Source organism: Panthera onca, chromosome B3 (assembly GCF_046562875.1).
Source record: "Panthera onca isolate mPanOnc1 chromosome B3, mPanOnc1 haplotype 2, whole genome shotgun sequence".
Lineage (NCBI taxonomy): Eukaryota > Metazoa > Chordata > Mammalia > Carnivora > Felidae > Panthera > Panthera onca.
The window spans coordinates 39801886-39827996 of NC_138344.1; the positions used below are offsets into that span (position 1 = coordinate 39801886).

At 46.2% G+C, this 26111-nt stretch overlaps 1 protein-coding gene and 1 long non-coding RNA gene across 8 annotated transcripts in view; one reads left to right on the top strand and one right to left on the bottom strand.

Moving 5' to 3' along the window:
- The window catches only part of PARP16 (poly(ADP-ribose) polymerase family member 16), a 28314-nt gene extending 15465 nt beyond the window's left edge, over positions 1 to 12849 (top strand). For 4 of the 6 annotated variants that reach the window (XM_078448739.1, XM_060618261.2, XM_060618259.3 and 1 more), the window contains 3 exons: positions 2085 to 2256; positions 3895 to 4036; positions 5381 to 6792. In XM_078448739.1, coding sequence (XP_078304865.1) covers positions 2085 to 2256; positions 3895 to 4036; positions 5381 to 5519 — 453 coding nt within the window. In that variant the 3' untranslated portion in view covers positions 5520 to 6792. Of the gene's footprint in view, positions 1 to 2084; positions 2257 to 3894; positions 4037 to 5380; positions 6793 to 12797 lie in introns of those variants that run through there. The other 2 variants (XM_060618262.3, XM_060618260.2) reach the window with 2 other exon arrangements.
- Positions 6184 to 22744, bottom strand: LOC132668994 (uncharacterized). 2 transcript variants are annotated; one of them, XR_009605923.3, is made up of 4 exons: positions 20559 to 22744; positions 15526 to 15699; positions 8319 to 8454; positions 6184 to 6672 (listed from the first exon to the last, which is right to left on the bottom strand). It is a non-coding gene; the product is annotated as an uncharacterized LOC132668994 (long non-coding RNA). The 2 variants fall into 2 exon arrangements; XR_009605922.3 differs by lacking the exon at positions 8319 to 8454 and having other exon boundaries at positions 20559 to 21959.
- Between the last annotated feature and the right edge of the window lie 3367 nt (positions 22745 to 26111).

Consider the following 26111-nt stretch of genomic DNA (forward strand, 5'->3'; position numbering starts at 1 on the left):
ATAGGAACCAGAAAGACCACCTTAGCCACTCTGTGTCCTGGGAAATTGCTTAACCTCTCTGAGCCTCAGTGTCCTCATCTGTAAAATAGGACGTTATCACCCACAGTCTCGTGTGCTGAGAGGATTCAAATAGTTTATATATGCAAAGGGCTCTTCCCGTTCTTAGACCCTAAGAAAGCAATGACTGCTTTTATAGGTGGATGGAGAGGGAATCTAGGCTAGTGGCAGGGCTGCAGCCTTTCCCTAGTCATGCCAACATCTGCCTCGTCTGAGGGGTTGGCTCCATGGCCATGGGCTCCGTTGTGGCTGATGCAGCCCTGAGGCTAGAGAGACTTCCAACACTGCTGTAGCTGATTAGCGTGCAGTTGGGTTTTTTGTACGATGACGGGCCTGTTTATACTGGCTCTCGGCCTATTATTATGGCCAGGCTACTGGAATCTGGGGGGGCTCTGCTTCACAGCATAACTGGCCTTGGAGAAGTTGCCTGAAGATTATACCAGACCTTCTCTTCAGTGTCCAGGGAGTTTGCTGCTTAGAGACATCTTTTTGGAGTCCTTTGGTAAAGCGGATGCTCTTTTGGCTGCTTCTGTCTGGGTTTTCAGTGAGGGGCTTGCTTGAGGGAGCCTACTTGCCAGTTGAAGCTGTGAGATTGTTTTCATGGTACAGATACCTCAGCTTTCCCACTCTGGTGCGCCTCTGCTTACAGCAGTCTCGCTCAAAGCTCTTGAGTCTATGGAGTCTAGTCTGTGTATATATGGCAGCTATAGCTTAGAATGGGTGCAGAGTCAGATCAGACAACACCCAGGGTCCTTGGAGAAGGTCTGTGTCAGCTTTTGAGACATGGGGACACTGCCTAACTTGGCAAGGGGCTTCCCAAAGGTAAAGCAAAGGCTTGTTTCATTTCCCCTAAGCTTCACCTAACCAGCTTAGAATTGTAGAAGCCCGGTGCCACTGAATAGGACATTTCTCACTTCCCAAGCATAGGCTGTTCAGAGAGCAGTTTGAGTTCACTTAACAGATCCTAATACTGCAGCCAAAAGATAGCAATTGTATTTGAACTTGAATTTCAAATTCCATCCATTGGTAACAGCTACCTGAAATGTTGTGTTGAGAAGGATTCTGAGTCAGTATGAATGAGTGCCATGATTGATATTTTTATGCTGGCCATCATGGTTGATTATAGACCCTTGGCCATGGTCTACCGTGGGCAAAAGATGTATTTGCTCTGCCTGCTGTAGTCTCAACTTGTAGGTATGTCTCCTGATATCCTTCTCTCTCATCTGACATGCTGCTTCATGGAGGACATCAAGTTAGCACCTACCATTAGGGACCTGCCTCCTAGATTTTGGACATCTCCTTGGTTGACACCAACACAGAGTAAAACTTACCATGTCCCTAATATAGGCCTGCCCTACTTGGTTACAGTTTTTTGTCTGAGAGCTTCATTTCTTTTTCAAGTAGCGACTTAGATTACTTCCATCCTTAGGTGTGATCCCTCTCACTGTGCATAAGTGTGTGACTTTGCTTCTGCGAGGCCATTGGTGTAACCATGCTAAATGCGTTCACGTAACAGGAATTGCTAATACATTATAATATAAACGCCCACCCCTCCGATGTGTCAGATGTCCTGCTCGATGCTTTATGTACATTATCTCATTGAATCATCCTCAACCTCATAGAGGAGATACTAACATCACCATTTTACAGATGTAGAAACTGAGACCGAGAGAGTTTACGTAACTTGCCAGCTCGTTGGAGGTATAGTCAGGATTCAAACTCAGGTCTGTTTGGACTCTTATACCTATGTTTTTCTCACTCAACCTTGACCATAGGAACTGCTAGTTTTCTAGGCTAGGTGGGCACATCCACAATTAGTTAAACTGTCATCAGATAGGAATGGGTTTACTAATAACCCTGTGATGATGTCATAGAATAATTTGATATTATATGCCTTTTACTGGGGATAAAGAGGCTTGAGAATTTTGTATTTACAACTCTGTTGAAGAAAGACCTATGTCAGCTTGCTGTGCCAATTTTACATTCACCCAGCCTTGTTTCTTTTCTGTTGACCTCTGCCATTCCAGACATCCTTGTTTGGGGAAGGGACCTACCTCACCAGTGACTTGAGCCTGGCCCTCATTTATAGCCCCCATGGCCTTGGATGGCAGCACAGCCTCCTTGGCCCCATCCTCAGCTGTGTGGCTGTGTGTGAAGTCATTGATCATCCAGATGTCAAGTGCCAAATGAAGAAGAAGGGTGAGTGAGGACTTGGCCTGGACCTAGGCTGCAGGCCTCTGAGTGTGTAGGCTCTTGCCGTTGACCCATCTGTTGGGTGGATCACCCATTGCATGCAGAGGGATGAGCTGGGTCCAAAGCAATGTGGGACAGGGGCTTGCCTTCAAGGAGTGAACAGTCTCCTTGGGGATTGAGCACTTACTACAAGGTGGTAAGCACAGAGTGCCATGTGAGGAGGCTGATGAGGTCCACAAGGGCAGCTCACAGGAAGGTGCAATCAAAGATTGTAGGTCCAAGTATTCAGGGGAAACTTTGGGGAGAGGTAAGATTTTTTTAAATGTTTATTTATTTTTGAGAGAGAGGGGGGAAGGGCAGAGAGAGAGGGAGACACAGAATCTGAAGCAGGCTCTAGGCTCTGAGCTGTCAGCATAGAGCCTGACACAGGGCGTGAACCCACGAACGGCAAGATCATGACCTGAGCTAAAGTCAGACGCTTAACCAACTGAGCCACCCAGGTGCCCTGGGAGGAAGTGAGATTTGACAGATAAAAGGGAGCGTGTGAGGCCAGAGTGTGGGCTCCTTGAAGGCAGAAAGTGAGTTTTAGTCACTCTTGGGCACCTGATACCTGCAGAGAGCCTGAAACCTACTTGACATTCAGTAGGTATTCACTAAATAGAAGCTAAAGACGTGGATCCAGACCCTGTCCTCCAGGCTACTCTGGTATGTGCCTGAGCCCCCAGAGGATGTGAGAGGCAACTGAGGCCACAGAGAGTAAATCCTGGACTCTCTGGGGGAGTGGATGACTAGCTAGAGCTCAGTCCACTCCTCCGATATGTCTCTTAGAGTCTGTACCTTGTGCGCCCTGCTGTTTTGCCCGCAAAGGCAGAAGAGTCGCAGAACTGTTATTCTAGTCTCCAGAAGTAGCCTGTTGGTTCCACTGAGAAAAGGAGAATTGAGGAAACTGTCTGTTCCTGGCCTCTAATGTAAAACAACTGGAATCCTGAGGAATGGCCCGTGTCTGACACTACCCTTCCACACCAGGCAGCATGAATATTTTGCATTTATAATTCTTAGGAAGTTAGCAAACTGTGACATCAACATCAAAACAAAACCTTGCAGAGTCTACTGTTGCATACAGCTTTGGCTTTGTTTGTTTGTTTGTTTGTTTGTTTTTATAAAGCTTCATCATATTATTAAAAGGAAAGTTTTAGTTTTTTTGTTTTGTTTTGTTTTGTTTTTTAAACAAATCTTGGTACAAAGCGTGGAACATAAGAGTTCTAAGAAGCTCAAAAATCCAGAATGATTAATTTAAAATGCCTAAGAGACTTGTTTTGGGTCAAGCCCTGTACCTAGGCCCAGATAATTTTTTTGTTATGGCCATCAGTCTGCTTCTTCCCTCTGCTTTTCCAACGCAGGTTTTTTTCCCCCTTGTCTCCCTTTTATCTTCCTGTTCCTTTTTCCCCTCGTCCAGCTTGTCAGACTCTCCTGTATTTTAGTGCTGCTTCACATACAGCACATATACAGCTGAGGCCATTCCTCACCCTGCTGGGGCTTTCCCACCCTCATGACCAGGAGGCTTGACTTATTTCTGTTTGTAATTTGCTTTTTTTATTATTGTATTTCCCCCCGGTGAAGTTGTACTTTATTCTCCTTATTCAGATTCTAAGGAGATAGATCGCAGGAGAGCAAGAATCAAACATAGTGAAGGCGGAGACATCCCTCCAAAGTACTTTGTGGTCACCAATAACCAGCTCCTGCGAGTGAAGTACCTGCTGGTGTACTCCCAGAAGCAGCCCAAGAGGTAAGGAGGACGGGCCCTGCTAGAGGTCCAGGAGAACATCTAAATGCTGAGAGTATTGTGTCCCTAGTTATCAGCATCCCTTGCTCCCAGCCTTAGGCCTCAGCTATGTGTAAAATATATAAAACGCTATGCTGCACACGGTGAGGGGTGAGGAAGACAGGTGGAATAAGATGCGGTCCTGGCCCTGAGAGGACTGTGTTCTAGTGAAGAAGACAGAGAGATTTGTAAATACAAATAACATGAGGGACCGAACGAAGCCAAATTGGCTGCTCCAGACCATGAGGCCCCTTAGCCACCCAGGCTCCTGATTGTAGTCAGAAATGCACTGATTTAGGTTAAGCCAAGAGGCAGGGTGGTGCCTGGATGCTGATTGGGAATATGTGCCACTCTGCTTGGTCACTTCCTGCGGTGACTGCTCCTCTCTGGACCTGAGATGCTTCATCTTTATGTCCAAGATGAGGGTGTTGGACTCAACAGCAGACAAGACCTGTCAGCTCCTCAGAACCGTGGTGGATTCCACATCCCATCTCAGCAGTGTGATGGTGGGTGGCAGGGTTCCCCGGGATCAAGGGTCACTTTGAGATCCTGTCACATTGTTGGGGTCTGTGGCAGAGCTTCTGATGGGGACAAGCAGCAGATGAGCAGCTAAGGGGGTCACTTGTAATCCTCCCCACTCCTGGCTGTATACACCAGTGTTTCCATGCTTCAAGATTTCATAAACCAGTAAAATCCTCACCCCATCCCCCACGTTGGGGAGATTTGCATAGGGTTCCTGAGTCTGAGGAACATTATCCTCTGGTTTAAAATCATCTGGCTTCTTCTACTTGAAAATTCCATTCCTTTCCCACTTCTCCCTGGAGTGTCTCTTCAGTACACACTTGGACGGTTTAGATCATCTCCCAGTGGGCCAGAGAGGATTTCCCCAGCTCGGACTGATATCTGTACATGTCTAAAAGTGAAAAGATTTCTGCTAAATTACCTGCCACCTGCTGCCATCTGGGCAGACACCCTGAGCACAGTCATTCTTCTAGATACCAAAGTCTTGCCTAAGAAAAGATGGGTCACAAAAGGCACCAGAGGAGCTATGAAAGAGAAGATCAGGATGAGCTCATTGCATAGCTGTCTTTGTACATTTAGAAGATGTTCTGGTGAAAGATGTGTCGGTGCCAGGGCAAATAGCCCCAGATTTTTTTGAGCGAAGGAGCATGCACGAAGCTTCATTTCATGGCTCACCCAGAGGATGAGATTCATCATTTCATCATCTTTGAGCCAGAAGTTGTTGCATACACTTAAAAAAAAAATGTTTTTCTCTTCTTGCCAACATCACTTTTTCCCCCCCTTAAGCAGGGCTTCAAGCCAGCTGTCCTGGTTTTCCAGCCATTGGTTTACGGTCATGATATCCCTGTATCTGCTGCTGCTGCTCATTGTGAGTGCCATCAACTCCTCAGCTTTCCAACACTTCTGGAATCGTGCAAAGAGATAATCTCTCTGGTGTGGGGGCCACCTCGACCATGTGCCTTATGACAACCTGTTCTGTACCTCCCATGCGCCGCGTCCAATCAGGTGGAGCCTGGGGGCCAGTTGGGGACCACAGGACAATTATCATATGCCATAAATGTATTGATTGCCTTTGATGATGCTCTGAGCCACACTCCGCTCAGTAGGGACCACGAGTCTCTCGCTCTGGGGCTTCAGGGGAGTCCTCCTGTCTGCTCCTTTCTAAACAGTCCTAGGGAGTTGGTTTTTCTGCCAGGGCCAAAGGAAAAAGTCCTGCTGCATTTAAAAACAAAGTGTCCAAGCTGTCAGTGGGGTGTTTACAGTCACTCCTGGCAGACGTTGGCCCTTTCTCTAATGCCTTCTGGAAGGCAGAATATGTGTAGTGGGGACTATAAATCACTAGGCGGTTGCCTTGTTTTGACCTGAGACACCCAAGAGGAACAGTCATGTTTCTCATAAAAATTGGTGGGATCGTTTTGAATTCCATCAGCCTTTGTATGTGAGTGCAAAACCTTTTCACAGTTTTCTCAGATCAACAAACAGCCTTCTGCTACAGCTGTAACCCCCCTGCCCCAACCATGGACGAGCAAGGAAGGAGCCAGAGACCTGATAAAAGAGACAAATTTAACAGCAACTCAAGTCTTTTTCTAAAAATTACCAACTGCTGATTGTAGTTGAAATGGAAACACATGCTTGTTTTCTGTTTTGTTTTGCTTTTTTAAGTAGCTATTTGACAAATTCATCTTTGGGAGCTGAGTAAAAGGAGAAGATTTCGAGAGCACTCTTTGGTCAGTGCCCATAGTCTCTTTCCTGGCCATGTGTTAGAGAAAGGGATTTGAGTTGCAGGCCTGCCACCTGTTCTTGTTCTCACGAAGCTGCCTTGATTGTGGCCTCCCAGCCACAAGTGCCACGCTGCAGGACCTCAGGACACAGGCCTGCCTCAGTCTGCCGCCAGCGTGCATGGACTGAGCCTCCCTTGGCGGGCTCACAGGTCGTCGGGACCCAACCTGGGCTTTAAAAGTGGGGAAGAAGCCTCTGGCTGCTCAGGGAGCTGCAGATCTCCTTGCTGTGTTCTCTGCCCTTCCTTTCTGCCCTGTTTCAGCCATCATGGAGCCCCATCTGATTTGAGGGGTAGATCTCTGTAAAGAAGGTAGAAAGTCATTTTTCTATAATCTGTGAAGTTGTGAACAAGCCACTATCATGGTTTTTACATTGAATATTGGAAGATTTCAGAGATAATAAAGGTATTTTCCTAATTATCAAGTGGCCTTTGTGACTTCTTTCAGTCTCAGCGGGAGTCTGCCATGTATGCCTTGTTGCTAAAAATCTTATCCTCTCTTCCTTTGTTCAAGGTACAGTTTTCTGGACACCATATATCACCTGGATATCTAGTAGGCATTAGATTGCTAGTCTTTGATTTAACAAATACGAGCACCTACCATGTGCCAGGCACTAGAAATAGGAGCAGGATCAAGGTAAAAGTGTCCCTGCCCTCCTGGAGCTGCCAGTCTGGCAAGGTCGGGAGCTAGACAAGCATTCTCAGGAGTGGGGTTGGATTACATGTTGTTATAAAGGAGTTTTGGAAAACACTTGGCAAGAAGTCTTAACATAGTCTGGGGTGAGAAAATACAGAAGTGACACATGTACACCTGCAAAGCACCTACGTGTGCAAATTTCTTTTTTTCTTTTCTTTTTTTTTTCTATCTTTCTTTGTTTTTTTTTAGTAGGCTTCACACCCAGTGTGGAGCCCAACTCAAGACTTGAACTCACAACCCTGAGATCAAGACCTGAGCTGAGATCCAGAGTTGGACACTTAACTGACTGAGCCACCCAGGTGCCCCTGATTTATTTAATCCTGACAACAGATAAGAAACGGAAGTGCCAGAGAATTTTGTAGCTTGCTCAAAGCTATGTGGCTGGGAAGCAGCACAGAGCTGGGAGCTGCACATGGCAGGTTTCAGTGTTAATCTCACAACCACCATCCTCTGCAGCACCCCTGGGCTCCTAGAAAAGGTGATATTTAACTGAAGCCCGAAAGAACCACCAGTATCAGGCCAACAAGTGGAGGGAGAGTGTTTCAGGCACTGGGAAAAGCACATGTAAGGACCTAGAGTTCTTGCTGGAGAAGTTAAAAGCAGGAAGGTCATAAAGGAAGAGGCTGTGGTGAGAAATGGGGTGGAAGAGGTGGGCACGGGCCAGATCATGCAAGACCCTCAAAGCTGTGGGCCAGGGAGCACCATTAGGTTTTAAGCATGGAAATGATATGATCAGATTTGGTTTCCAGGAAGCTCATTCTGGCTGGTGGTTGCAGAATAGATTTAGCATTATTTTGAGGATTAAAAGAACTGACACAGTCGGGCTCAGCACAGAGCAAATAGCTGACATGTTTCAGCTGCTATTAGTTTTTAGTGGCCCAGCAGAGGGAATGAGCATGCACAGGACAGCTAGCAGCAATGTCCAGGGAAATAGGAGGAAACCAAGACAGCAAAATGTCATGGAAGCCAAAAAGGCAATCTTGATGAGCAGTGTCAAATGGTGCCGAGCCGTTGGGATTATACCTGGGAAGTATCCATTGGATTTACTGAGTTGGAGACCATTAGCGAACTTGCTGGGAGCAGTTTCAAGTAGCATTCAGCAACAGGGGATGCGGACAAAGTCCAACTGCACAGATGTGAAATGTGCAGTTTCCAGCAATTCTCAGGCAATATTTATTTAAAACCTAGTCCCCCCTCTTTTTCCCTGAGGTTTCTGCCCCCATCCCACCCCCAGAGAGTCAATGCAATACCTGATGTGAGCATGGGGCAAACAGTGAGCATGGTAGGAACTTGAGGATGGATGAAGAATGGTCCTATCCTCCAGGTGCTCCTAGGCTAATGGAGAGCCATTGGACAGGTACATTTTGATGTGACAGAAGGAAATCCCTGAGTGAGCAGAGAGTAGGTCAGGACTACATTATGACTTTCATGGGCACTTTTGCCTTCCTGGACTCCTTAATAAATATTTAAAATTATATTTTATGATTGTGTTGGTATAAAGATGAATATATTACTATTAAATACTAAAATGTTTGCTTCCACTTACAAGCTTGTTTTTTCCTCCTGATTTTTAAAATTTTAGTTTTAATTAATTTTTAAATGTTTATTTTTGAGAGAGAGTGAGAGAGCACGAGCAGGAGAGGGGAAGAAAGAGGGAGGGACAGAGGATCCTAAGTGGGCTCTGTGCTGAGAGCAGAGAGGCTGATGCAGGGCTCGAACTCAGAAACCGTGAAATCATGACCTGAGCCAAAGTTGGATGCTTAACTGACTGAACCACCAAAGCACCCCTTTTTTTAATTAAAAAAAAAATTTTTTTTTAGAGAGAGAGTGCAAGTGGGGGAGAGGGGCAGAGGGAGGGAGAGACAGAATCTCAAGCAGACTCCACACTCAGCATGGAGCCCAACACAGGGCTTGATCCCATGACACTGGGATCATGACCCGAGCCCAAATCAAGAGTTAGATGTTCAACCAACTGAGCCACCCAGGCATGCTTCCTTCTGCTTTTAAAGGAAATTAAAACATTTTTGTAATGTGGACTCTATGCCCTGTGCCTATGATGCCTTAGGGATGGGTCCACCCTGGACTAGGGTAATGGGGGATAGTGTGAGATCTCTGGGTAGCTAGGAATGGAGAGGCGGGAAGGAGACAAACTCTAAAGACTCACAGTTCTATTTAGCACCAACCTGACATCTGAAACAGACCCCAGAGGCCAGCCATCTCCAGGAAAGGGCAAATTTGAGTGCTGGAGTTTGGGGGCCCAAGGGGCTCATGCTGCAGACATTTTTTCATGGAGAAAGAAGCAGCACTCTCCTTGCTGATACACCCCCTCTGGGCCAAGAGCTTCACCAGGCCACTGATGGCAGAGGAGACCAGATGGTTCAGTTGGAGCCACCTCACATCAGAGCTGCAGCTGCCTTGGTCTTGTGAAAGCAAACCCATCAACCCTCTATCACTAATGCTACTGTCAGTGGGGACAATTTGGGCAGGGGTGACAAGAAGACCTTCCACAAGTTAGGTCACTGCTTCTGGAAAGTGCCAAGAATCCAATGAGCTGTCAGTTTTCCCCACAAAGGGAAGAGGTTTTACTCTGTGGGCTTTTGGATAAATGTACCTGTGTATGTGAGAGAAACATGGAATAGGAATGTGATTCACTATTATTTCTGATTAATTCATTTCATTAAATACTGATTGCTTACAAAATCAGAGCTGGTAGGGAGTTTGTGACTTAAAGAGCCCAATTCAGATCTTTTTCTTTAGAACATGGCCCCATGCATCCGAGCCCAATCCTGCTGCTAAGCCCTGGAGGTTTGTGTTGGCCTGGAATCAGCTGCACTCACCCTCCCCATTGCCATGGTAATTCTTGGGAAGGTGGAGGGAGCTGGGTTCAGCTCCTCTCTCTCTCTCTCTCTCTCTCTCTCTCACACACACACACACACACACACACACACACACCCTCCTTAAGCCCCCTCCACAGCCTCCACCCATCTCTCCTCGCTCCCCTCCTTTCCACCCGGCCCCACCTCGTGAGTTTTCCATCTCTTGGCCTTTGTTTGTTTTTGCTTTTGTCAGTCTCCCTCCTCTGGATGGGTTTCTGTTTGTTTCCAAACTGTCTGGGGCTGTGTACCAGGGAGACAGTGTCCTGGGCTGCCTCTAGCCCTGATCTGGTTAGAATAAGCCCCTCTTCTTTGCATGATCTCCAACCTGACATTTGGAACATCCAAAACAAATCATGACATTCTGAAGCGAGATAGAAACCACCATCTCCACCCACTTCTGTTGGCACTCCTGTCCACCTGGAAAAGGTTTTAGAAAATTTCCAGTGTTCTCCACATCGTGCAGCCCTGGGAAGGGGAAGCAGCACTTTTTGAATACCTATTGAATACCAGCCACTGGGCTAGGCTTTTTGCTTGTGTTAAAAATCTGGTGTGCAGGTGATGTTTCCAGCATTGAGATTCAACTGCAGGCTGTCAGAGGGAGCAGGGCCTGGGCTGTCTTGGCATACTCAGTATCTAAAAGATGATGGAGACTCAGGAAAAGTCTGCTGAGTGAATAAATGGATGAAAGGATTCAAGAAACTTCCCTGCCACAGCAGAGAGTAATGACTGAATGTCAGCAAAGGTGATCGAAATTATACTTGAAGAAAAAACACACTGGCAAGGCTGTGCAGATGAGCAAGGGTTTCAGGGATGGTTGTGGACACTGGTTGCCTGATTTCAGAGTCCCATTTGCTCTGCACCTTTTGGGAACAGTAGGGGGTATGCAGGACAAAGCCTTTTGTTTCACTGAAAAGGCTCAGCGTTAAAATGCACATGGTCCTGAGAAGGGTTAAATTACTGATTTGATGCTGCTTCATACACACATATAAGTGACTGGTGACAAAGTCTTTCCTAAGAAAATGGGATTTAGAAATGAGTTGGGAAGAGGGGTAGTAGAGAGAAAGCAACCAGGGGAGATTCAAAGGCCAGAGGAGACTTGTGGGGGTCAGGAGAGAAAGGGAAGGTTGAGGCCCCTGGAGTCAACCCTCTTTCAGTGCCCATTTAGCCAAGGGAAGTCCTTGGTGAAAATAGCTTACGGTGCTGATCGGGCCTTCCAGCCCTCACAGCATTGGTCAGTTCAGTCAAGCTGCCCACCAGTGTGGACAGGAAGGGAAAAGGCCAGTCCGAATTCCTGGGAAGTATGGATTACAGATTGGTTAAAGATGTAGGTTTACTGTTCTTGGGCAAGTATAGCCTATCCCAAATGGGCCCTATAACACATTGCCTGTCAGAGATCTGTAGGGATTTAAAACTAGCACATCAATTATATATTTTTTTAAACTTAAAAAAATTTTTTTAATGTTTTATTTATTTTTGAGAGGCAGAGAGAGACAGAGCGTGAGCTGGGGAGGGGCAGAGAGAGAGGGAGACACAGGATGGAAAGCAGCCTCCAGGCTCTGAGGTGTCAGCACAGAGCCCCTCATGAGGCTCGAACTCAGGAACCACAAGATCATGACCTGAGCCGAAGTCGGACACTTAACCAACTGGGCCACCCAGGTGCTCCATCCATTACATTTTTAAAGGGCTTGGGAGTGCTTGAAAAGTATTCATCTGCTTAGTTCTTTGACCATTGATTTCCTTTGGAAGACACCTGTTCTTTTTGTGGTCCATCGTTCACTCACCCTCCTGGTACCATACCCCAGCTTCCTGCTGGGAAACCAACCTCTTTTCCACTTTCACTGGATCTGGGTAAAGGTGACTGCTCCTTCTACCCACACACCCTAGGCAGGGAGCAGTGGCACAGGCCTGAGCCAATCAGCAAGCTGCATTTCTCTGGCCTTAGCGATTGGTTCATATACCAACATGTGACTCCCAAGAAATCTATAAGAAGATTTTTGCAGGGGCTGCTGGGAAAGAGACGTTTGCCTCCCACCCCCATGCTGTCAGTGTGAGAGGCTGGTCCTGGTGTTGCTGCCTTGAATCTTGCTGCCACGGGAAGCCTCCTACTGACACCAACACAGTGGAAGGCAGAGCCAAGAGAGGAAGAGAAACTAAATCCTGATGATGTTGTTTGAGTACTCAGTTTGGTTGTGCCTAAAGCCAGACTTTTCACTGTGTAACCATTAGACTCCTTTTTTATTTAAGAGTTTAAATTGGAACTTGTGGGAGATACAGTGAGGAGGGGTCCTTAACTGATACTCTTTGCCATCCTGGAATTTCATTATTTTTGGTATAAACTCTTTATTAAATATATAGGAAGATGAATTCCAAACAAATGAGCCAGGATTGATGAATTTTTCCTGACCTCCTTAGATAAGGCACTCAAACCTATGCAAAATGAGAGATGGGCAAAACACACCAAAAAAACCCCACAAAAAAACAAAAAACAAAAAACACCTAAAACAAAACAAAAAAAACCCCCACCATGTTCTGGGACTTTCTAGAGCCTTGGCATCAAAATGCCTCCTTGGGTCAACTTGGACTCTTCTACAGAGTGCTACGGAACCCCAAAGCACTCCGAGATCTGGGAGCAGCAATAGGTAGAGATGTGGCCGGGCACGTGTTATAAGCTACACCAGAGAGGCCTGGCCCTCAGGAATACCAGAGGTGAGGTCTGCACCAATAGAAAGAATGGGAGAGAAAGGCACTACCATTTATCAAGTGCCTCCTGCATGGTGGGCCTATTGAAAGAATTCTCTCATTTAATCTTCAAAATGTCCTTGTGAGATGGATACTGTAATCTTTATTTTACAGAAGAATCAGGCCTGGAGAGGTGACTTGCCCAAGGTGAGAAGGCCTGGAAGAGGCAGCGCCAAAGCTGACTCGAGCTGGAATAATAAGAAAGGCAGGCAAGTACACGGCGGAAGCTAGAGGGACTGCCTGAGCAGAAAGGATCTGGGCTGGTAGCACAGGGAGGTTGGAACGGGTCTGGGGGATGCAAAATGACCTCCCTTCCTAGGCTAAGGCCGTTAGCTCTGACATGTCTCATAAGCAGGGGGCACCTGGGATGCTGGGAGTCAGACTGTAGGAAGTCTCTCCTGATGGCTGCATGATTAAAAGGCTGGGTTCAGCCCCATTCACCTTTCTGCCCTGTCACTGCAGATCCAGGAGGTGAGCTCAGAGGCACATGGCATGGAATGTGGGGCAGGGAGGGGTGGCCCCTCCCTTCCACCTCTGCTGCCTTCTCAGAGCTCAGGCCATCAGCCTGCTCTGATTAAGCTGACTTCTTGGAGTCCTCAAATCCAGGGGTTGCCAGCGGCCAAATCCCCCTGATTGTCTGGGATGTTCCCGACAGCAGAGAATAAACAGTCTCTCCTGTCCGGCCAGCTGTGCTGAGCAGCATTCCTGTCTCTTGGCCCACCCGACTGGGTGGGGCTGCAGCACTGTGTCCACCTCCAGCAGAGGCCTAGGGAACCTGGCGAGAGGGTGGAAAGGGAGAGGAGAGATCACCGTCTCCAGGCCACACAGGACATTGACTCCTGCCTGAGTCCCCATTTTGCCTCAGCGTGAGGCACCTCTGTTTCAAGCCACTGCCTGGCACAAGCTCTGTGGATGTAATAATGACTCTGTGACTTAAGAGGAGGCCCACACCAGGCCACTGTCTCCTGGGATTGGAGCCCCTCACCCTTATCCAGAGACTGCCTGGGGAATTAGAGACTCCTATCTCATTCTGACTACATCTGAAGGCATCACACCCAAAGGGGTCATTTTATGGAGGTGGACACAGCGAGTCAGCAGCAGAAGTGGGACTAGACGCTGGACCTTTCATTGCTGTCCATCACCTTAGAATGCTGTGGATGCTGGGGCTAAAAGTGACACAGGGGCTCTGAGTGAGAGTGGCGGCCCATGTTTTTGGAGAGGAGCAGAGGTGTTTTCATCCTACGCCTGTTTTGGAGATCAGGCTTGTGGCCGAGCCATTTCCTGAGGAAGTAAGTCCTCTGGAAAAGCGCTGTTCACCAGCCCCTCCTAAATCATGCTTTTGGAAGCAGAGCTGGGGCAGCAGGACCTGCGTGGGGCTCTGTCTCTGTCTAGAGGCCAGCACACAGCCTAGGCTTGGCAGGCCATGGGTGGTGGCTGGGGATGGAGGGCAGAGTCCTTGGCAAGGGGGAGCACCCCCCAGCACACACCATCTGCTTCTCTGCCACAGGACTCTGGCCTGGGATTGTGGAGGAGGAGAGAGTAGCCTTTCTCAGCCAGTCTGCAAAAGGAATTCCTCTAGGAGCCCCTTCTGGCCGCAGACAGAAGTGGGAGGGAGGCAGACAGTGTGGGAGCCCAGGGCAGCCAGGGGGTCTCTGTGGACAGGTGTCTCACTCCCAGTCTGTCTTAGGCCTACAGCGTTGTCTTTGTCTAGCTGCGTGTATCGGTGTGAGTTTATGTGACTGTTCTGTTGTTTGCATGTCTGGGCGGCTGCATTTCTGGTTGGAGCTGGGTTCTTCAGTGGGAAAAGCATGTTTGCCAGCATATCGATGAGTCCCTATCTCTGTGTAAGCTCATGTATGTGGGTATCTTCAAGGGAACATGTGGGCCTCTGCATAGTGAGTGGGTCTGCACGTGCCTGCAAGTTTCTGTGGGAGTGTGCATATGAACATTTAGGTTATTTTGTTATAAACACGTACCAGGCTTTCTAGATGTAAGTTTATTAGGTATGTGCATCTCTGGGAGTGTGGGTATATATACTTGTCAATAATGTGTTGGTGAGTGCCTGAAAGTGTATATGCCTGTCTGTTTATATCTGTGCAAAAGCATTCACTCATTCAATTCATTCACTAAATGATTTTCTCGTTTACTAACAGACATCTTTAAAGTGCTTGTTCTGTGAGCACTGTGCACTGGGAACTTAGGGAGGTATCCAGGGCAGCTCCTAATGTTTTTAAGAACCAGGGCAAGACGTACATTTGTACGTCTAAATATTTTTTTAAGTTTTTTTTTTGTTTTGTTTTGTTTTTTTTTTTTGAGAGACAGAGCAGAGGAGGGGCAGAGAGAGAGAGAGGGAGAGAGAGAATCCCAGGCAGGCTCCGTGCTGTTAGCCTGGAGCCTGATGCAGGGCTCAGACTCATGAACCGTGAGGTCATGACCTGAGCCAAAACCAAGAGTCGCACGCTTAACCCACTGAGCCACCCAGGCGCCCCAGTACATCTAAATATTTAAACGTTATAAGTCAAAACAACAAACTGCTAAATAAAATACTTAATCCCAATAAGCCAGAGGGCTGGGTTTGATTTTGGATTCTTGACTCCTCTGACTTCTGTGCTGGAATTCAGCAATGCAGAATAAGTGGCCCCAGCCTCTTTTTCCCCATCCCGGCTCCGTCCCCTATCTTGAGTGGCCTTGCAAGCATGTATTACTCCTAACGTGTCCAAACTCCATGAATGCACCCCACAAACAGCTGCCCTTTGGCCACCTTTTGGGCTCCAGGATATGCACACTACTGGCAAAGTCTGCCCAAATGGTTCTACGCAGGAAATAATGGGGTCTCATGTACCTGATTTATAATCTAGAATGGGGGAATGGGCTCCCCATGGATCCATCCTCTTGGGCCCGGTTACTTCTCAGTGTGTGGAATGGAGTGTGGCCAGAGTAGAGCAAGAGCGTGGCCATCTACAGGTGAGCCCAGGGTAAGGGCCCTTTCTGCCTGCTTCCTCATGGAACTTGCAATCTGGAAAGGAACCACCACAGATAGATGAGAACAATACAATACATGGATATAAGTACCCATGTGTGTATCTTTGCCTGTGTGCCTATGCCTCTTCATGTCTGCTTGTGTGGATGTCTATATGTCTGTTTGTTTCTCTGTTCATCTTTGTCTGTCTTGTCTCCTAGAGGGCAGAGCCCACAGCTTTTCTACCACCCTTGTCTTGCCTGGGTTGACTTAGGACTATGAGACAGCTGGGGTGGCTGGAGAGACACTGATCTGAGTTTGAGCCACTGTCCTATGGTCAATTTAAGACTCACTCTGTAGGTTGCCTGGATGGCTCAGTCATTTAAGCGTCTGTCTGTCTGTCTGTCTGTCTCTTTTATAGCCTCTCTTTTATAGCCTGTTTCTTCTGAGGGAGAGAGAGAGAGTGCATGTGAGCAGCAGAGGGACAGAGAGAGAGGGAGAGAATCCCAAGCAGGCTCCACACTGTCAGCACAGAGCATGATGCAGGGCTCAATCTCACGACTGTGAGGTCATAACCTGAGCCAAAATTAACAGTCAGATGCTCAGCCAACTGAGCCACCCAGGCAACACTGACTCTTGATTTCAGCTCAGGTCTTTATTTCAGGGTCATGAGTTCAAGCCTGGCGTTGGGCTCCACACTGGGCATGAAGCCTACTTAAAGAAAAATAAACAAGTAAACAAATAAAAAGACTCACTCTGTGATCTGGCCTCATTTTCCTCATCTGCAGAATGGAGAGACTGTATTAGCACATCTTTAACTTACAGGTCTTGCTTGGTTTACAGAAGAAATGTGATTGATTTCCTAAGTTAATTACTTTCTAGAAGTCAAATGGAAGAATGCATAATTGTAGAATCTGTGGGATCAGACAGAACTGGGTTTGAATCCCAGCTCTGCTGTATACAAGCTGTGTCTCTTTTAGAGTTATTTAATCTCCCTCAGAGTTATGAGGATTGAATAAGATAATGTGTGTAAAGTGTTGAGTACCATGTCAGGCTTATGGTAGATATTCAATAAATATTAGCTTCTGTCCTCATCAAGGGTCTTTCCAGCTTCCTTACTTTATAAATTCTGGGTTCACTAGACATGTTGACTAATTGAAATTATTGGAACCATATGTTTTAGGGAGTTCTGGCCCGGTTGGGGGGCAGGGACAGTTGCGTAAGAAAATCAGTACCTTCCAAGAAGCTGCCAATTCAGATCTGTGTGTGAGACATTCCCTCTATCCCATTATCCAATGTGGACCCTTGACATTTCCTCAGTCTTTGGTAAAGCACTATGAAATGCAGGTTCAATGCCCTCTTCTGACCTGATTCTGCCACTGGGCCCCTCCCTGGTGCCATAGGATGCTGAGCTAAGTAGGATCAAGCCACAGGGCAGAGCTGGGTCAGGTAAGGCCTCAGACTCCCTGACATGTCTGGGCCTGCGTGACCAGCCCCAATAGTGGGCGGATTCAGCTAGGCAGAGAGCACCTGTCTCTCATGATTGATACTCTTGGGAGGGCATCGCTCTGCTGCTGGCACAGATAGATCCTAAAGCACTGGGGGGACTGAGGACCCCTTTCCTCTCAGGGCCCCCCGGAATGGCTAAGTTCCAGCAGGAACAACAGGAAGAGAATTGGGAGGGACAAGTGACAGTACCTCTCAGCCAGGGCTGGTGGGGGTGGGAATCCCCTGGATCCCGTCTTGGGAATCCCCTGGAGCCTGTGAAAACTGGCGGCTTTGGGGCTCTCCTGAAATATCCTTGACCCGAAGGGAATGAGGGAGAGGTCTAGGGCCTAGCCAGGGTTGCTGAGTTGGGAAATGCTTTGAGTATGAGCTCAGGGTGGCTGAAGCCATGAGGGAGGCCATGAAGGAGAGGGTCTGCTCTTGAGGTCATGCCGGCCATCCCTCTGATCCCATGCACACATGAGTGACTGAGAATTGGTTTGATGATCTCACAGCTCCAGGGATTACTGGGGAGGTGGGAGAAACTTAACCTCTGAAAGGTCCTTAGGGGGTCATTGTGATCTCTCCCCACCACCTCTGGGCTTCTCCATTTGGGGCTAGAACTGGGAATTTTCCTCTTGAAAAAAACTGGAAGCAAGGGAGCAAATGGTGGGTTGAGGCCAAAATAATATGTTTAAGGAAATTTCTGCTTCATGCTGGCTAGGACAGGGAATGTCTAGTCAATGAGCTGCTGACAGCCAGGGTCCCTGTAAGTAAACATACCGCCTCTGATGGCGGCCCTGAGCTCATTTCCCTTAGCAGTGTGTGAGGAGGGTGATGTCACCAGAGCAGAGCCTCCTGGTCATGGAGCTGGTCGGTGAGCAGGAGTGAGTCTCAGTGATTGCTGGCGGCCTGGGTGCCACTGCCTAGTTATTGTAAGCAGCTGCTTCCCACACAAGCAGGTCTGATAGCGTCCTACACGTACTCATGCATGATGGGACTCGAGCCACACCCATAACTCATAGCCGGGACATTCTTCAAGAAACTTGGGATTAACTATGAAGTCTCTAGCTTCCATGCAAGGTCTCTTCCTCAACCAGAGAGCTGGGCCTTCTCTGGTCTATGAAGAGGGGTACCTAGGATGGGTTCAGTTGCAAGGAGTGGCCCCTAGAGGTACAGGCCCATGTCCTGCCCCTGTAGAGAGCAGGCAGTGACAACGTGCATCACAGCCTGTCTCCTGGGGCCAGGCAGCCAGGTCCAGTGGGGCAGTTTCCATGAGCAGAGGACCCAGGTCAGGGGAGGTTGGGAGGTGGGGTGGGGAAGAAGATACAAAGCCCTCTCTGTGTCTCTTGTACAGGCTCTTCCTGAGCATGTCAGTCACTAGGTGAGGTTTTTATGAGGTTTGGAAGGCCTGTAACAGAACTGCTGAGGAGCAGCTGCCAGAGGCTGGACCAGGCTCTGCAACCTTCCCCTGTCTACCCTGTTCTATCCCATTTCACGTTCTGGCTGGGCAGTAGGGAACAGTGAGTCTCCAAGTAGACAGGTGGGCCAGAAGCTTCTTGGGGAATAGACCTCGGCTTTTCACTTCTTTGTGTCCCTCAGAATCCTGGGCTGACTTCACAGGGCGGGCTCATCAGTCACACAGACCCACTCCATAGGGCAACCAGCCCACTCAGTGCCTGCCTGACCTACTCCAGGCTGAGCAAAAACCTCAGACTGATAGGCGGGCTCACAGAAGACTTACTGCCTTCCTCATTGCCTGACTGACCAATAGGCCAAACCACTAAGTAAGTCTAGTTATTTAAAAAATAGTAATTGAACACCTCACTTGTGCCAGATCTTGTGTTGGGTGCTGAGGATGAGCAGTGAACAAGACAGACAAGATCCCTGCTCTTAGGGAGCTGACAATAAGCAAACAAAACACTGACAGGATGTGATACATATATTATGGATGGAAACAAGATTCTGTGTGAGAGAGTATCCAGCAGGCCCTACCCTGAAAATAATATTCAGGGAAGACCTCCTTGACATGTAATCTGAGACCTGAGGGATGAGAATAAGGAGCCTATGGAAGAGCTTTCCAGATAGAGGGAACAGCAATGCCAAGGCCTTGAGCTAGGGAAGAGTTTGACATAATCTTGGAATTAACCAGAAGACCAATGTGACTGAAACATGGTGAGTGAGGGGAAGGTACCGTGTAGATGAGGTTGGGGAGGAGGGCAGGAACAGACCAGACAGGGCCTTGCAAGCCACAGCAAGGATGTAGATGTGAGGGGGAAACACTGAGGGCTAGCTATTTATTTATTTATTTATTTATTTATTTATTTATTTATTATTGAGAGAGAGAATGGGAGGGGCAGAGAGAGAGAGAGAGAGAGAGAATATCCCAAGCAGGCTCTGCACTGTCAGCACAGAGCCCAATGTGGGGCTCAATCTCACAAACTACAAGATCATGACCTGAGCTGAAATCAAGAGTCAGATGCTTAACCAACTGAGCCATCCAGGTGCCCCAACACTGAGGGCTTTAAGCAAAAGCGTGACACAATTCAAGAAGAAATAGATAACCTGAATAACCGTATAACCAATAAAGAAATTAAATTTATCATTAAAATTTTTCCCATAAAGAAAACTTCAGGCCTAGATGCCTTCACTGGTGAATTCTACCAAACATTTAAGGAAGAAAAAATACCAATTTTATATAAAATCTTCCAGAACAGTGAAGAGGAATGAACACTTCCCAATTCATTCTATGAGGCCAGCATTACTCTGATACCAACATCAGACAAAACATTCCCAGAAAAGAAAACTACAGACTAATATCCTTTATGAACACAAGTGCAAAAAAAATAAATAAATAAAAATTCTAGCAAAGTAAATCCAACAATGCATAAAAAGATAATTCATCAGTTAAGTGGGATTTATTGAGAAATGCCAGGTTGAAGAAATATTTGAAAATCAATTAATGTTGGGGTGCCTGGTGGCTTAGTCAGTTGAATGTCTGACTTGATTTTGGCTCAGGTCATGATCTCACAGTTTGTGAGACTGAGCCCTGCATGGGCCTCTGTGCTGACATCATGGAGCCTGCTTGGGATTCTCTCTCCCCCTCTCTCTCTTCCCCTCCTTCACAGACATTCTCTCTCTAAATAAACATGAAGAAAAGAAGAAGCTGGGAGTCCTTGGGAGCCTGGGATAGTCATCTGGGTAAGAGATGCTGGTGGCTGTGGAAATGGAGGAGAAGGGATAGATCTCATCTGATATCTAAACAACAAGACTTGCTATCAGTTGTATATAAGGCATGAGGGAAATGGAGAAATCCAGGATGGCTACCACATTTCTACCTAGAGCACTAAGTGGCTGAGGATGCTTGGCCAGGAGAATCTGTGGGTGGGGAAGTGGGAAGGGTAGAAAACAAGAGTTATCTTTTCATCTACCTGTGAAGATGTTTGGGCTCCATGAGAAGGGTCTGGGAGGAGATAAAATGTGGAGAATTTTAGCAAATAAGTGGTATTTTGATGCCAAGTGAATGGATGAGGTCACAAAGAGAGAGAATAGTCAAAGAAAGCTCTGAGGACTGAGCCTGGGGCATTCCAGCATTTGGAAGTTCCCTGAAGGAGCCAGTAAATCCAATCAGGAAGGAACAACTAAAGAAGTACCCAACCATATTCATTTCCTATGGCTGCTGTAATGAATTACCACAAACTGTGGCTTTAAACTGGCAGAAATGTATTCTTCCACAGTTTTGGAGGCCAGAAGTTCAAAAACCAGATCCCTGGGCTGAAATCAAGGTGTCAGTAGGGCCACACTCCTTCTGGAGGCTCTAGGGGACAATCCGTTCCTTGACTCTTCCAGCTTCTGGCAGATGTTGGCATTCTTTGGCTTGTAGCCATACCACTCGAATCTCTGTCTCCATGGTCACATTACTTCCTCCTCTTCTGTCCATTTCAAATATCTCTTTGCCTCATTCTTACAAGGACATTTGTCATAGGATTTATGATCCACAGATAATCAAGGATAATATCCTAATCTCAAGATACTGAACTTAATTACATTCATAAAGACCCTTTTTCCAAATAAGGTAATAGTCACAGGTTCTGGGGATTAGGATGCGGACATATCTTTTGGGGACTACTCTTCAATCTGCTATACCAACTAACTGACAGACTAAAGGAGTGACTAATTAAGAATGCAAAATGGCAGAACTTCTTGTACCTTAGAAGAGGAAGCCAAGTATAGAGTATCGGAGCCCAGCCTAGAGATATATGATGTAGGCCACTGCTGGCTTTAGCATGTGCATGGGAGTCTCATGGAGAGGGGAGGTATTGCAGACAAGAGTCTCGCAGCCCTCCCAGTCCTGACTCAGCATCTGGCAGGGGCCATCCACACAGCAGCCAAAGTGAGCTTTAGGGTGCAGATCTGCCTACATCACTCGCCAGTGAGTGACCCTCAACAGCTTTCTGCACCTTTAAGGCCAAAGGCCAATATCCTCACCTAGCCTACAAAGTCCAGGGGCCTGGTCTCAGCCCACCTCTGCAGCCCTGTCTCACTCCTCTCTCCTCTGCTATCTGCCTCCAGATATACTGGCTGCCTCTTAGGTCACCTTTCCTCCTGTCTCAGGGCCAGTGGCTGTTGGTCTCTTTGTCTGAAAGGCCCTTCTTTAACATGCTTCACAGAGTTAGCATCCACTAATGTTTCAGATCTCAACCCAGATGCCTTTCCTTGGGGAAGTCTTCCTTGGGTCCCTGGTCCATGTCATACAAATATGTGATATAATTTCTCATAGTTCCCTCTGTTCATCTTTCATAGCACTATCAAAGTTTACAATTTTATACATATTTGCAATATTATTTTATTAGTGTGTATCTCTACCATTAGACTGTAAGTACCATAAAGTTAGGGTTTGTGACTTACCACTATCCCAAGTGCCTTGTCTAGTGCTTGGCATACAGAAGGGGTATATAATAGTTTTAAAACATGTCTGCAAATTTTTTGACACTCTTCCACCAAGAGATAGAGCCTAATTGACCTTCCTTTAAATATGAGCTGGTCTAATGACTTGCATGTAATTAACAGAATGTGGCAGAAGTGATGCTGTGTGACATCTAAGGCTAGGCCATAAAAAGTAATATGGTTTCTCCTGGACTGCTCTGCTTAGATATTCCCTTTTAGAACCTAGCTTCCATGCTATGAAGATACCCAGGCCACATAAAGAGGCCAAATGTAGGTGTTCAGCCCCACTGAAAACTTAGCCTACAGCCAGCATCAACTGTGAGACGTGTACTGAACAAGGTTTTGAGATGATTCTAGCCTTAGTCTCCATCAGACTGCAACCACATGAGAGACCCTGAGCAAGAGTTACCTAGTGATCCCAGTTAGTCCTGGAACCATGAGAGATAAAAATGAATGATTGTGGGGTGCCTGGATGGCTTAGTCGGTTAAGTGTCAGACATTGGCTCAGGTCATAATCTCACAGTTTGTGTGTTTGAGCCCCGTGTTGGGCCCTGTGCTGACAGCTCAGAGCCTGGAGCCTGCTTCAGATTCTGTGTCTCCCTGTCTCTCTGCCCCTCCCCGGCTCACAGTCTGTCTCTCTCTCCCTAAAAAATAAACATTTTTAAAAATTTAAAAAAAGAACAAATTAAAGGTGTTGATTAACTTTAGGTTCAGACAAATAAAATATGCATGTTAAAATTTCTAGTATAACCATTAAACCTAGCAAAAAAGGTATAATTTGCAAACTAGTAAAGAGAAAAATGGAATAAGGAAAAACAAGAAAGCAAGAAAGAATATAAAAGGAAACCTAGAAAATAAAAAATAATAGGTTAGAAATACATACATGCATACCAATAAATAAATACATAAGTGTATATGTATGTATCACTGTTTTAATAAATGTAAATGGACTTTAGGCTTCAGTTAAAAGAAAAATATTGCCAAACTAGACCAGGTGATGAGTCTACTTATAAGCTATTCATAAAGTCACATTTAAAACATAAGAACACAGAAAGTTTAAAAGGATGGAAAAAATCTTTCAAATAGTAACCAAAGGAAGCTGATATATTTATATTAATCTTAGTCCAAGTAGACTTTAAGACAAAAAGCATTATGAGAAACAAAAGGGTCACTTCATAATGATAAAAGGTTCAATTCATCAAAAAGAATAATCTTAAATGTATATACATCTAGAGGTGCCTGACTGGCTCAGTGAGTAGAACGTGTGACTCTTGATCTTGGGGTTGTGAGTTTGAGCCCCATGTCGGGGGTAGAGATTACTTAAATAAATAAATAAACTTAAAAAATGCATATATACCTAATAACTTCAAAATACATAAAGCAAAAGGAGAAAGCAAGGAAAGCAAAATAAAAACGGACAAATTCACAACACAGTGGAAGATGTTAATCTCTCTCAGTAACTGACAGATAAAGTCAGCAATTAGTAAGGATTAGGAAATTTAGGTCCATAGATGAGAAATGACACACTTTCCTTCATCCTTCTACAGCCCTCGAGTGCCTGCCACATCCCACATACCACACTTACATGCTTTGCCATTAATCCTGAGAGACAAAAGGTGTTTTTACTTTTACTAGGTAGGAAATTTAGTTCCATTTCATAAATTAGGAGGCTGAGGCTCAGCGAGATTAAATAATTTGGTAATTAAATAATTTGGGTAAGATACTCTTCCTCAGAAATCTTAAATGTCAAACCCCACACCCAGCATAGCCTTCCTACTGGTGGACAACCTTAATCCCTTCACACTTCCTCCTTGGCTTCTTTAACTTCCTGGAGACCTCTTGTCCCAGTCTTTGTGTCCCCTCCCATCATACTTCCTTCTTCCCCTTCCTGGATCCCTGGAGGGTGATTTCAATCTCTGAAGCTTCTCTTTCTAAAACCACCAAGAACCTACTAATTACCAAGTCCAGGATCTATTTTTCAGATTTTTTACAATCTGGACTCCTCCATTTATATCCTAAGGCCTCAATATAAATGGAGCTACATGAATAAAAATGAAACAATAAGCACCCAAATTCTACCTGTTCTTTGCATCCACCTGCTGAGGTGAGGTGGATAAAGAACCCCTGGAGTCCCTGAAAAACTACCCATCTATTTCTGAGAGTCCTCAGGCTTCAGCTCCTATGGGCTCACAAGCAACCTGTTCCAGTAGGGCTCCCCCTATCTTTCCCTGCTTTGATTGAGGCAAAGAGCACTTGAGAGGCCAAAGCTGTGAGGAATACCACTGTGGAGGGGGGAATGCTTCTCTCTGCTTTGAGAATTCTCCAGAACAGCTTGCTACTTGAAATCTTTACTCCATAAAAGAGAGGTATATGCAAAATGATCTCTAAAGGCCAAAGGAGCCATTAGTTTGACAAGAAACAATTTATTAAACGGACATAATGGACAGAAGCCTATGTCTTGGGCGACCAAAAGATGAGTAAATGTCCACAACTCTGTCTCCCATAAGGCCTGCTTTTATAGCCTAGAGGCTGGGGAGTACATGCTCTGGGACCACCAGGAGGAGAATTTTTGAAAATAGGTGTCTGTCGTATTCATATCTCCAGAGCATATTGAGGACATTATGCCCTGAGGGTGTACTTAAGGGTGTGGATAAACAAAAAGAAAGAATATGTTTGTGGGGTTGTGCTCAAGAAGGCTTCAGATCATGGAGCGACCATCATGGTGGATTTGTCCAAGATGGTGTCAGTCTGGTTCACACACCCTACATTTTTTTCATTATGCTATGTTCCTCCACAGGACTCAGACATGAATGCAGACTTAGAAGTGAACTCAGATTCTTCACCCTCCCACACTCCCCTGCCTCTCCCAAGCTGTAAGGTATTTCCCTTGGGTCAAGTTCATTATACCAGAGTTCTTCCCTCAGTGAAGCAGACCCTGCTGCTTGGCTCCCTAATGGCCATTCCCTCTTCTGTCTTCCTAACAGCCCCCAACCTCTTTCAGGTATTCACTCTCCTCTAAGAACTATTTTAGGGAAAGTAGTTCAGGGCCTGGGCCTATAAGGAGGGTCACTGTTAGTTTACTGTCATTAAAGCAGTCCCAGTGTCTCTTGCTAGTGATTGTTTCAAGCATGGTCTTCTTTTTTTTAATTCTTTTTAATTTTTTATTTTAGAGAGAGAGACACAGAGAGAGAGAGAGAGAGAGAGAGAGAATCTCAAGCAGATTCTATGGCCAGCAAGGAGCTGGACATAGGGCTTGATCCTACGACCCTGGGATCAGGACCTGGGCCAAAATAAAGAATTGGATGCTCAACCGACTGAGCCATGCAGGTGCCACAAGCATGGACTTATTAAATGTTGTCCCATTTCCATGAGGCTGAAAAACTGAAGCTCAAGTTCACGAAGTTCAATGTATTCAAGGTAAAAGCTGATTTCATTACTTTTCATTCATTGCCCTCTGAATTCTAGCTTTTGTCTCTTTCTGGCCTGAGCATTGCTTACTTTACCGTCAGTTCATAAGTGTGTTTAATAAGATTTTTTTCAAAAAGAAAAAAGAAGATTTTTTTTCCTTTATCTAGAATTTGGTGGTGTTTAGAAGGTTTATGAGGTTTAGTTGGGTACCTAGGCACTATACAATCAGAAGTGTTCCCCATTTCCTAGTCTATAAAATTATGTGGTTGTACTAGATCAGTGATTCCTGAATTTTTTGGAATATGAACTATACATGCCCAAATCCCCTCAGATTCCCTTTACCAGCCTTGTGCCTCCAACCCTTCATTAAGCGTTCAAGGATTGCCCTTGGGAGCTGGAGACTTCTTTTCCCTTAGGAGAGCTGAAAGTGCCCGGCAGTTTATGACCCACACAAAACTGCAGGGCACCTGGCCCATAGCCAATGACCCACTGCCATGAGAGTACAAAAGCCTAGCTACTTTGTCTTGAGTAGGAAAAAACTTGAAGGTGCAGTTAATGCCCCTGAGTTCCCTAAGCATCAGGCTGAGTGTGGTTTCACACAAAATTACACTCTTCCCTGGCTTCGTCCC